General features: G+C 47.1%; 1 protein-coding gene across 1 annotated transcript in view; it reads left to right on the top strand.

The window, feature by feature from the left end:
- col14a1b (collagen, type XIV, alpha 1b) overlaps positions 1 to 12500 on the top strand; it is a gene marked incomplete at its 5' end in the record, with an annotated part of 106209 nt that overhangs the window by 19842 nt on the left and 73867 nt on the right. Inside the window, 7 exons of the mRNA XM_079828618.1 lie at positions 4604 to 4759; positions 5037 to 5156; positions 5274 to 5438; positions 8063 to 8224; positions 10086 to 10246; positions 10330 to 10459; positions 10534 to 10679. Of these exons, the coding sequence (XP_079684744.1) occupies positions 4604 to 4759; positions 5037 to 5156; positions 5274 to 5438; positions 8063 to 8224; positions 10086 to 10246; positions 10330 to 10459; positions 10534 to 10679 (1040 nt within the window). The remainder of the gene's footprint in view (positions 1 to 4603; positions 4760 to 5036; positions 5157 to 5273; positions 5439 to 8062; positions 8225 to 10085; positions 10247 to 10329; positions 10460 to 10533; positions 10680 to 12500) is intronic.

Here is a 12500-nt window from a genome sequence, read left to right as displayed (position 1 = left end):
AATTTAGTTTATATGGTTCATTTAGTTCAATAATTAGATTTATTTGGATATTTAGTTGAACATGTAGTGTCTCCAACTGAGCAACACAAGCCAGAGGAAACCCAAACCCCATCAGGAGCAGAATGGAGGAAAATAAACCTTGGAGAAACCAGACTCAGTCGGGGGGGCAGTTCTCCTCTGGCCAATTAACAAACAGCGTATGATTATTATTATTCTGGCAACTTTACAGGTCAGAGGTCATAATAGATCGGAATATTCGAAAGATCGGAGTCATCACGCCGGAGACGGGTTTATTGAGGATGCCGTGACGATGAGGCAGTTTCAGGAGGAGGATAATCACGGTCTCTCAGACACTTCAGGGTCATGTGTTGGTCATGTGTTGGTCATGAGTTGGTCATGTGTTGGTCATGTGTTGGTCATGTGTTGGTCATGTGTTGGTCATGTGTTGGTCATGTGTTGGTCATGTGTTGGTCATGTGTTGGTCATGTGTTGGTCATGTGTTGGTCTTGTGTTGGTCATGTGTTGGTCATGTGTTGGTCTTGTGTTGGTCATGTGTTGGTCTTGTGTTGGTCATGTGTTGGTCATGTGTTGGTCATGTGTTGGTCATGTGTTGGTCATGTGTTGGTCTTGTGTTGGTCATGTGTTGGTCATGTGTTGGTCTTGTGTTGGTCTTGTGTTGGTCATGTGTTGGTCATGTGTTGGTCTTGTGTTGGTCATGTGTTGGTCATGTGTTGGTCTTGTGTTGGTCTTGTGTTGGTCATGTGTTGGTCATGTGTTGGTCATGAGTTGGTCATGTGTTGGTCTTGTGTTGGTCATGTGTTGGTCATGTGTTGGTCATGTGTTGGTCATGAGTTGGTCATGTGTTGGTCTTGTGTTGGTCATGTGTTGGTCATGTGTTGGTCATGTGTTGGTCTTGTGTTGGTCATGTGTTGGTCATGTGTTGGTCATGTGTTGGTCTTGTGTTGGTCATGTGTTGGTCATGTGTTGGTCATGTGTTGGTCATGTGTTGGTCATGTGTTGGTCTTGTGTTGGTCTTGTGTTGGTCATGTGTTGGTCATGTGTTGGTCATGTGTTGGTCTTGTGTTGGTCATGTGTTGGTCATGTGTTGGTCATGTGTTGGTCATGTGTTGGTCATGTGTTGGTCATGTGTTGGTCTTGTGTTGGTCATGTGTTGGTCTTGTGTTGGTCTTGTGTTGGTCATGTGTTGGTCATGTGTTGGTCATGTGTTGGTCTTGTGTTGGTCTTGTGTTGGTCATGTGTTGGTCATGTGTTGGTCATGAGTTGGTCTTGTGTTGGTCTTGTGTTGGTCTTGTGTTGGTCATGTGTTGGTCATGTGTTGGTCATGTGTTGGTCATGTGTTGGTCTTGTGTTGGTCATGTGTTGGTCTTGTGTTGGTCTTGTGTTGGTCATGTGTTGGTCATGTGTTGTTCATGTGTTGGTCATGTGTTGGTCTTGTGTTGGTCATGTGTTGGCCATGTGTTGGTCATGTGTTGATCATGTGTTGATCATGTGTTGTTCATGAGTTGGTCATGTGTTGGTCATGTGTTGGTCATGAGTTGGTCATGTGTTGATCATGTGTTGGTCATGTGTTGGTCATGTGTTGGCCATGTGTTGGTCATGTGTTGATCATGTGTTGATCATGTGTTGGTCATGAGTTGGTCATGTGTTGGTCATGTGTTGGTCCTGTGTTGGTCATGTGTTGGTCTTGTGTTGGTCTTGTGTTGGTCATGTGTTGGTCATGTGTTGGTCTTGTGTTGGTCATGTGTTGGTCATGTGTTGGTCATGTGTTGGTCATGTGTTGGTCTTGTGTTGGTCATGTGTTGGTCTTGTGTTGGTCATGTGTTGGTCTTGTGTTGGTCTTGTGTTGGTCATGTGTTGGTCATGTGTTGGTCTTGTGTTGGTCTTGTGTTGGTCATGTGTTGGTCATGTGTTGGTCTTGTGTTGGTCATGTGTTGGTCTTCTCTGGGCTCAGGTCCTCCATCTGATCTGGATACGGCCCGGATCCGGCTGACTGCAGTAAACCTCTGGATAAACAGAGAGACTAACATTAGCGTAGATGCCGTTCTTCTGATGATGTCACGAGTACATCAGGTGTTATGGGAAGTGTTCCCGGTTCCGGCTGACCTAGTTAATGCAGCCTAACAATCATTTCATTGAAAAAGTGTTTTATGTGTATGCCACAGTAAAGAGATGTGTTTTTAGTCTAGATTTAAACTGACAGAGTGTGTCTGCTTCCCGAACAATGTTAGGAAGACTGTTCCAGAGTTTAGGTGCTAAATAAGAAAAGGATCGACCGCCTGCAGTTGATTTGGATATTCTAGGTATGATCAACTGGCCAGAGTTTAGAGAGCATGAGCCGTAATGTAGATATATTTTTAAGATGGTAGAATGCAGTTTTACAGATGCTAGAAACGTGGCTTTCAGACGAGAGATTGGTATCAAAGAGCTCACCCAGGTTCCTCACTGACCAGAGCACTGGACAGAGCATCAAGTGTTAGACAGTATTCTAGGTCACTACTTGTGGAGCTTTAGTCCAATAATTAAAAATTCAGTTTTTTCTGAATTGAGTTGCAGGAAATTACCAGTCATCCAATGTTTTATATCAGCTCTGCATTCCGTTAATCTTGTGAATGGGTAAGTTCACACTCTCACACTCTCTCTCTCACACACACTCACATACACTTTCACACACTCTCACTCACACACACACACTCACCCACACACACACACACACATGTAAAGTTAGTGAAATGATATGCGGACAAACATTCATCTCTTTATAGTATCGTCACTGATGAGCATGTAAATCTTGATTTGAAATTCAGGTTTAAAAGTCAAAGGAATGAACTTGCTATGAACTACACCTTATCTCGCTGACCCCACTCTGACCCCACCTTGACCCCAACGCTGACCTAATCCCGACCCTACACTGACCTCAGGCTGACCCCTCTCTAACGCTCAAGGCTGATCGCACTGAACCGCTCGGCTCATGTTCTGAGACGTCTGTTCTTTCAAATAAAGGAAAAATCCACATATAGAATGTCTGAGCGATGTTTAGTTTCTGATCATATTTATATGTTTAACTATAGCCAAGCTACAGTTAGTCACTAAAGAAACCAGCATTGCCATTCGTGTGTTCAGAAGAGTTGCTAAGACCCCCGACACTCCTAATGTGCAGAGACATGACCGCGCACGGCATTATGGGTAAAAGCTAAGCCAGGCATCTGGGAGTGAAAGACAGAGCTGAGAGCGTGTCACGTCACGCAGCGTGTGTGTGTGTGTGTGCTAATCGTGCTCTTGATTCAGTGTTTCTCTACAGGAGAGCGTCTGTCTGCGGGCCGTCATCATCACAGGAGCGGATCATCAGTGAACAAACATCCCACAGAAAAACAAAACAAAACATCCCACAGTCACTAACGCTAATAAAGACCTTCCCCAGAGTGTGTGTGTGTGTGTCATGTCATTCATACACACGCCAAATACACAACAACAACGCTTGTGTTCACAGCACTCAGACCAGCTGACAATACTTACACAACTATAACAACACACCTTTAATAATCTGCTGTGTGTGTGTGTGTGTCTATAGAGGACGTCTTCACATGTAAAACTGCTGTGTGTGTGTGTGTGTGTGTGTGTCTCTATAGAGGACGTCTTCACATGTAAAACTGCTGTGTGTGTGTGTGTGTGTGTGTCTATAGAGGACGTCTTCACATGTAAAACTGCTGTGTGTGTGTGTGTGTGTGTGTGTCTCTATAGAGGACGTCTTCACATGTAAAACTGCTGTGTGTGTGTGTGTGTGTCTCTATAGAGGACGTCTTCACATGTAAAACTGCTGTGTGTGTGTGTGTGTGTCTCTCTAGAGGACGTCTTCACATGTAAAACTGCTGTGTGTGTGTGTGTGTGTCTATAGAGGACGTCTTCACATGTAAAACTGCTGTGTGTGTGTGTGTGTGTCTCTCTAGAGGACATCTTCACATGTAAAACTGCTGTGTGTGTGTGTGTGTGTGTGTGTCTCTATAGAGGACGTCTTCACATGTAAAACTGCTGTGTGTGTGTGTGTGTCTCTCTAGAGGACATCTTCACATGTAAAACTGCTGTGTGTGTGTGTGTGTGTCTCTATAGAGGACGTCTTCACATGTAAAACTGCTGTGTGTGTGTGTGTGTCTCTCTAGAGGACATCTTCACATGTAAAACTGCTGTGTGTGTGTGTGTGTGTGTCTCGATAGAGGACATCTTCACATGTAAAACTGCTGTGTGTGTGTGTGTGTGTCTCGATAGAGGACGTCTTCACATGTAAAACTGCTGTGTGTGTGTGTGTGTGTGTGTGTGTGTCTATAGAGGACTTCTTCACATGTAAAACTGCTGTGTGTGTGTGTGTGTGTGTCTCTATAGAGGACGTCTTCATATGTAAAACTGCTGTGTGTGTGTGTGTGTGTGTGTGTGTGTGTGTGTGTCTCTCTAGAGGACATCTTCACATGTAAAACTGCTGTGTGTGTGTGTGTGTGTGTGTGTGTGTGTGTGTGTGTGTGTGTCTCGATAGAGGACGTCTTCACATGTAAAACTGCTGTGTGTGTGTGTGTGTGTGTGTGTGTCTCGATAGAGGACGTCTTCACATGTAAAACTCCAGCTGTCGCTGATATCGTGATCCTGGTGGACGGCTCGTGGAGTATCGGCCGGATTAATTTCCGTCTGGTGCGGATGTTTCTGGAAAGTCTCGTCAGGGCCTTCGCGGTTGGATCTGAACACACACGTGTTGGTGCGTCTGTGTTTGTCAATAGTGTGTGTGTGTGTGTGTGGGTACAGGTTTGGCTGTAATGGCCAAATGTCCTCACTTACAGTATATAGTGAAGTATATTTTACTGGTCCTCAAAAAGGCTTATAAATCGGCCAAAACATGTTTTTATTAAATCTAGAGTTATGTTACTGTGTTGGGTTAAGCAATAGAAAATATAATTTACCTAAAATCAATGGAAGTCTATGCACTAATATAGTGAAACAAACGTACGTGTGTGTGTGTGTGTGTGTGTGTTCAGGGCTGGCGCAGTACAGCGGGGATCCGCGGATCGAGTGGCATCTGAACGCTCACAACACTAAAGAGGCCGTGATCGACGCCGTGAAGAATCTGCCTTATAAAGGAGGAAACACACTCACAGGTACACACACACACACACACACACAGGCACACACACACACACACACACACACACACACAGACCTTAGATCTGAAGGACTTCATCATCACTCTTAATGCATCTGTGTGTTTTTCCCAGGTCTTGCTTTGACGTATATTTTGGAGAACAGCTTTAAACCTGAATCTGGATCCAGACCTGACGTTCCTAAAGTTGGGATTCTGATCACGGATGGGAAATCGCAGGATGACGTTCATTCTCCGGCGCAGAGACTCAGGGACGCTGGGATCGAGCTGTTTGCTATCGGTATGAGAACTGTAAAGTAACTGTCGAACGGTTCACCAGAATCTCTTCGAGGCCGACCGATAGTCTTTCTCCATGGCCTCACCGAACTCCTCCCAGGCTCGATTCTTTGTCTCCACAACTACCCGAGCTGAGGTCCACTTGGCCTGTACCCGTCAGCGGCCTCAGGACTTCCACAAGCCAGCCTTGATGGCATCCCTTACTTCCGGTGTCCACCACTGGGTTCGGGGATTGCCCGATTCTTTGCCTTTTACATGGTCCACTCGGACTCAATATCTCCAGAATCCTTCGGGATCCGGTCAAAGCTCCACCGGTTGAAGATCTCTTTGACAGGGGCTCGGCCAAACGTTCCCAACAGACCCTCACAGTACTTTTGGGTCTGCCGAGTCTGTCCAACTTCCTCCACCGCCATCGGATCCAACTCACCACCAGGTGGTGATCAGTTGACCGCTCCGCCCCTCTCTTCACCCGAGTGTCCAAGACATACGGCCGGAGGTCTGATGAAAAGACCAAATATCGATCTCCGGTCGAGGGTCTACCCTTATGCTTGAACATGGTGTTCGTTATGGGCAAGCTGTGACTAGCACAGAAGTCAGAACAGAACTCCACTCGGGTTCAGATCAGGGGGCCGTTCCTTACGCCAGATGTCAATGTCACTGCCCACGTGGGCGTTGAAGTCCCCCAGTAGAACGGAGCACTTTCCAGAACCCCTCCCAGAGACCCCAAGAGGGCCGGATACTCCGCTCTGCTGTTTGGCCCATAGGCACATAGGACAGTGAGAGACCTGTCCCCGAACCGAAGGTGCAGGGAAGAGACCCTCTTGTTCACCGGGGTGAACTCCAACACATGGCGGCTGAGCTGGGGGCTATAAGCAAACCCACTCCAGCCCTCCGCCTCTCACCATGGGCAACTCCAGAGTGGTAGAGAGTCCAGCCTCTCTCAAGAAGTGTGGTTCCAGAGTGTGAGTCCGACTATCTCTAGTCTGTACCTCTCGACCTCCTGCACAAACTCAGGCTACTTCCCGGCCAGCGAGGTGACGTTCCACGGCCCTTAAAGCCAATTTCAGTGTCCAGAGATCGCCCTCGCCTTCGCCTGCCACCCGATCCACTATACCCGGCCTGGCTCCAGGGTAATGGGCTTCTGAACCGCTCTTAGTCTGACCCGTCACCAAGACCCTACCAGCATATAGCCCCGGACAACATAGGATCACGATAAGGTGACAGTTCAAGGGGGGGGGAGTAGTACACTAGGTACACTGAGTAATAAAAGTGCACTTTTGAATTGTACAGGATGAGTATTTTCGGGCTAAATAAAACAAGCTCTGGGGCCGGTTGCATAAACCGTTAAGTCTAGTCTTACAAGTTAGACATATATTTTTTTCTTTAAGACTGTTCATAATTTTTTTTAATCAGTTACATAAAAACATAGACTGGCCTAATTTGATACGAAAAGTAAGACTGAATGCCACTTGCCTAACTGCTAGTGGCTCATACTAGATCTTAAGACACTTTCTTAACATAATGGCTTAGTTTATGCAACTGGCCCCAGGTCTCTACGAATACAGTAAGAGACAATGGTAGCTTTAGCCACATTAGCACATTCACATGTTCTGGATATGAAGTTGGATCACGGATCCATCTTTGAGACGGTGTTTTACTCGCCCTTATTTGCAAAGCAGCCCAGTGTACATTTATTCACACAAACATGTTCAAACATGTTCAGTAAACGTGATGGAAGGACCTGAATAAGACAAAAAAATCCCATTGTAGGTTTGTCCCCTAAAGGTCCTGCAAACATTATGGGAATGTAGGGTAGAGGGAAGTCCTATAGTAATGGTGCCCTAAACATTCCCAGAACATCCTGAATGTTCCCTGAAGGTCCGCCAAATAACGTCCCCAACCCTTTAAAGAACTCCACATCAGGACCGTCTCAGGACCTGACACCAGCAGGGATGCTCCGAGAACGCTCTGGGAATGTAGAGTTTCTAGTGAGGATATTATTAATTCACATTAACATCTGTAACACTGGGAGCGAGGGGGAGACGGGCATCAAGCAGTTTAAACACAACACACTCGTCCTCAAGAGAAACACAGGGGCTACGTCTGGACCCAGAGGATATAAACATGCTATTGATTCTTATGTAAGCTACAAAATGTATTCAGTGAGTGAGAGAAGGAGGTGCTGGAGCTCAACACTGCGTCTCACGGGTATATCTGTGGCAATAGCCAACAATACATCTTATGGGTCAAAATTATCAATTTTTCCTTTATGCCAAAAATCATTAGGATATTAAGATTTTGTAAATGTCCTACCGTAAATATATAATACATGTATTATTATTAGTAATATGCGTTGCTAAGGACTTCATTTGGACAACTTTAAAGGAGATTTTCTCAATATTTAGATGTTTTGGAACCTCAGATTCCAGATGTTCAAATATTGCCCTATCATAACAGACCCCACATCAATGGAAAGATCATTTATTCAGTTTTCAGATGACGTATTAATCTCAATTTTAAAAAATTTACCCTTATGACTGGTTTAGTGGTCCGGGGTCACATATAGTCGTACCCATAATGCACAGCGTCTGTGGCCTGTTTCCCATGTGTTTGTATGAATGTGTGCAGGTGTGAAGAACGCAGATGAGAACGAGCTGAGAGCCATCGCCTCGCCGCCGGAGGACACACACATGTATAACGTGGCTGACTTCAGCGTGATGAGCTCCATCGTGGAGGGAGTGACCCAGAGCGTCTGCGAGCGCGTGTCTGAGATCAGCAGAGAGATCAGCGGTGGGTTCTAGGATCTCTCGCTCTACTGGCTGTGGGTTCTGGGATCGCTCGCCCTACTGGCTGTGGGTTCTGGGATCTCTCGCTCTACTGGCTGTGGGTTCTAGGATCTCTCGCTCTACTGGCTGTGGGTTCTGGGATCTCTCGCTCTACTGGCTGTGGGTTCAGGGATTTCTCGCTCTACTGGCTGTGGGTTCTAGGATCGCTCGCCCTACTGGCTGTGGGTTCTGGGATCTCTCGCTCTACTGGCTGTGGGTTCAGGGATCTCTCGCTCTACTGGCTGTGGGTTCTGGGATCTCTCGCTCTACTGGCTGTGGGTTCTGGGATCTCTCGCTCTACTGGCTGTGGGTTCAGGGATCTCTCGCTCTACTGGCTGTGGGTTCAGGGATCTCTCACTCTACTGGCTGTGGGTTCTGGGATCTCTCGCTCTACTGGCTGTGGGTTCAGGGATCTCTCGCTCTACTGGCTGTGGGTTCAGGGATCTCTCGCTCTACTGGCTGTGGGTTCTGTGATCTCTCGCTCTACTGGCTGTGGGTTCTGGGATCTCTCGCTCTACTGGCTGTGGGTTCTGGGATCTCTCGCTCTACTGGCTGTGGGTTCAGGGATCTCTCGCTCTACTGGCTGTGGGTTCAGGGATCTCTCGCTCTACTGGCTGTGGGTTCAGGGATCTCTCGCTCTACTGGCTGTGGGGTCTGGGATCTCTCACTCTACTGGCTGTTGGGTCTGGGATCTCTCGCTCTACTGGCTGTGGGTTCAGGGATCTCTCGCTCTACTGGCTGTGGGTTCTGGGATCTCTCGCTCTACTGGCTGTGGGTTCTGGGATCTCTCCCTCTACTGGCTGTGGGTTCAGGGATCTCTCGCTCTACTGGCTGTGGGTTCTGGGATCTCTCGCTCTACTGGCTGTGGGTTCAGGGATCTCTCGCTCTACTGGCTGTGGGTTCTGGGATCTCTCGCTCTACTGGCTGTGGGTTCTGGGATCTCTCGCTCTACTGGCTGTGGGTTAAGGGATCTCTCGCTCTACTGGCTGTGGGGTCTGGGATCTCTCGCTCTACTGGCTGTGGGTTCTGGGATCTCTCGCTCTACTGGCTGTGGGTTCTGTGATCTCTCGCTCTACTGGCTCTGGGTTCTGGGATCTCTCGCTCTACTGGCTGTGGGTTCAGGGATCTCTCACTCTACTGGCTGTGGGTTCTGGGATCTCTCACTCTACTGGCTGTGGGGTCTGGGATCTCTCGCTCTACTGGCTCTGGGTTCTGGGATCTCTCGCTCTACTGGCTGTGGGTTCTGGGATCTCTCGCTCTACTGGCTGTGGGTTCTGGGATCTCTCGCTCTACTGGCTGTGGGTTAAGGGATCTCTCGCTCTACTGGCTGTGGGTTCTGGGATCTCTCACTCTACTGGCTGTGGGTTCTGGGATCTCTCGCTCTACTGGCTGTGGGTTCTGGGATCTCTCGCTCTACTGGCTGTGGGTTCTGGGATCTCTCGCTCTACTGGCTGTGGGTTAAGGGATCTCTCGCTCTACTGGCTGTGGGTTCTGGGATCTCTCACTCTACTGGCTGTGGGTTCTGGGATCTCTCGCTCTACTGGCTGTGGGTTTTGGGATCGCTCGCTCTACTGGCTGTGGGTTCTGGGATCGCTCGCTCTACTGGCTGTGGGGTCTGGGATCTCTCGCTCTACTGGCTGTGGGTTCTGGGATCTCTCGCTCTACTGGCTGTGGGTTCTGGGATCTCTCGCTCTACTGGCTGTGGGTTTTGGGATCGCTCGCTCTACTGGCTGTGGGTTCTGGGATCTCTCGCTCTACTGGCTGTGGGTTCTGGGATTAAGAACAGCTTTAATAATATCCTGCTTCATATCCTGTGTCATATCCAGGTGAGGCAGAGCCGTATTCAAGGTCACTTGATGCTCCCAGTGACCTTGTGACCTCTGAGGTCACGGCCAGGAGCTTCCGTGTGTCATGGACTCAGGCTGCCGGGCCGGTGGAGAAGTACAGGGTGGTGTATTACTCCTCCAGTGGAACCAGACCCGAGGAGGTGTGTGTGATGATGATGATGTATTGCTCTGAATATGCATCTGTGAGGTGAAACACACGTGTGTTGATCCGTGTGTCGAGCAGGTGGTGGTAAATGGGGACCAGAACTCTGTGGTGTTGCGGTTCCTCAACTCTCTGACGGAGTATCAGATCACAGTGTTCGCCATTTACAGCAACGCAGCCAGTGAAGCTCTGAGAGGCAGCGAGACCACCTGTGAGTGATCCATACACCCCGTCTGATTGGTCGTGGGATCTGATTGGTTGTTGATTGTTGTGTGTGTTGGTCAGTGGCTCTGCCGACGGTCAGCAGGCTGGAGCTGTATGACATCACTCACAGTGCCATGCGTGTGCGCTGGAGAGAGGCAGAAGGGGCCTCTGGGTACATGATCCTGTACGCGCCTCTGACGGAGGGCGACCCCGCGGACGAGAAGGAGGTGGAACACACACACACACACACACACACACACACACATACACACACACACACACACACACACACAAACACACACACACACACACACTGCAAAAATGCTTTTCTTACTTAGTATTTTCGTCTTGTTTTCAGTCCAAATATCTTAAAAATCTTACATTAAGAAGCATTTACTAGACAAGCAAAAGTTTTTGTCTTGTTTTGGGGGAAAATAACAAAAAATTAAGGGAGTTTTTGCTTAAAATACCCCATCTGCCAATGCGGTAAGCAAAACAATCTTAATTCAAACAGAAAACAAGATTATTTTGCTTATTTTAGGCAAAAACTAAAAAGTAAATGCTTCTTGCAAGGAAATGGATAAGTAGCCTAACATAATCAAATTCACAAATATCACGCCATTTAAACATTACTAAAAATTAGTGGTGGGCATAGATAATTTTTTTAAAATCTAAATTAATCTCACTGTAATCTTGGAATTAATCTAGATTAAAATGGCTCATTTGAATTCTGCCGAAGGCATTCAGAATATGTGTGCTCGTAAGTGATCGTTTGTCTTTTTGTAGTTTGAATAATAAAACGCAAATTTAAAAAAAAGAAGTGATTTCTAAATTTACTTTGACTTGTATTTCATTGCAGACAATATGAACACAAATTATTTCATGTTTTGTCTGGTCAACTTCATGTCATTTGTAAATATGCATCCTTTCCTGTCATTCAGACCTGCAACACATTTCAAAAAAAGTTGGAACAGTAAAGCATTTACCACTTTGTAATGTTGCCATTCCTTTTCACAACACTTAAAAGACATTTAGGGACTGAAGACACCAAGTGATGAAGTGTTTCAGGTGTGATTTTGTCCCATTCTTCCTGCAAACAAGTCTTAAGGTGGGCAACAGTTCGGGGTCTTCGTTGTCCACATTCTCTATTGGAGACAGGTCGGGACTGAGGCAGGCCAGTCAAGTACCCGAACCCTCTTCCTCCGCAGCCAGGACTGCAGAATGTGTGCAGAATGTGCTTTTGCATTGTCTTGTTGAAATATGCATGGACGTCCCTGGAAAAGATGTCTTCTTGAAGGCAGCATATTATGCTCCAAAATCTCGATGTACTTTTCAGCATTAATGGTGCCTTCACAGAAGTGCAAGTTACCTTTGCCAAGGGCACTGACACAACCCCATACCATGACAGACCCTGGCTTCTGGACTTGTTGCTGGTAACAGTCTGGATGATCCTTTTCTTCTTTGGTCCGGAGCACACGGCGTCCATTCCTCCCAAAAAACACCTGAAATACTGCTTCATCTGCCCACAGTACACGTTTCCACTGTGTGATGGTCCATCCCAGATGCCTCCGAGCCCAGAGAAGTCGACGGCGCTTCTGGACACTGTTAACATAGGGCTTCCTTTTGGCACAGTACAGTTTTAACTGGCATTTGTGGATGTAACTACGTATTGTGGTACTTGACAAAGGTGTGCCAAAGTAGTCCTGAGCCCATGTGGTGATATGGCTTCTAGATGATGACGATTCTTGATGCAGTGCCGCCTGAGGGATCGGAGATCACGGTTGTTCAGCTTAGGCTTGCGCCCTTGTCCTTTACGCACTGAAATTCCTCCAGATTCCTTGAATCTTTTAATTATGTTATGCACTGTTGAATGTGAAATATCCAAATCTCTTCCTATCTTTCTTTGAGGAACATTGTTTTTAAACATTTCAATAATTTTCTCACGTATTTGTTGGCAAACTGGCGATCCTCGGCCCATCTTTGCTCCTAAAGGATTAGACCTTTCTTGGATGCTGCTTTTGTACCAAATCATAATTACAATCACCTGT

Source organism: Gobio gobio, assembly GCF_949357685.1.
Source record: "Gobio gobio genome assembly, chromosome: 11".
In the NCBI taxonomy this organism is placed as follows: Eukaryota; Metazoa; Chordata; class Actinopteri; order Cypriniformes; family Gobionidae; genus Gobio; species Gobio gobio.
Note: the sequence above shows the minus strand (reverse complement) of the source record. Positions and strands in the feature narration are given on the sequence as shown.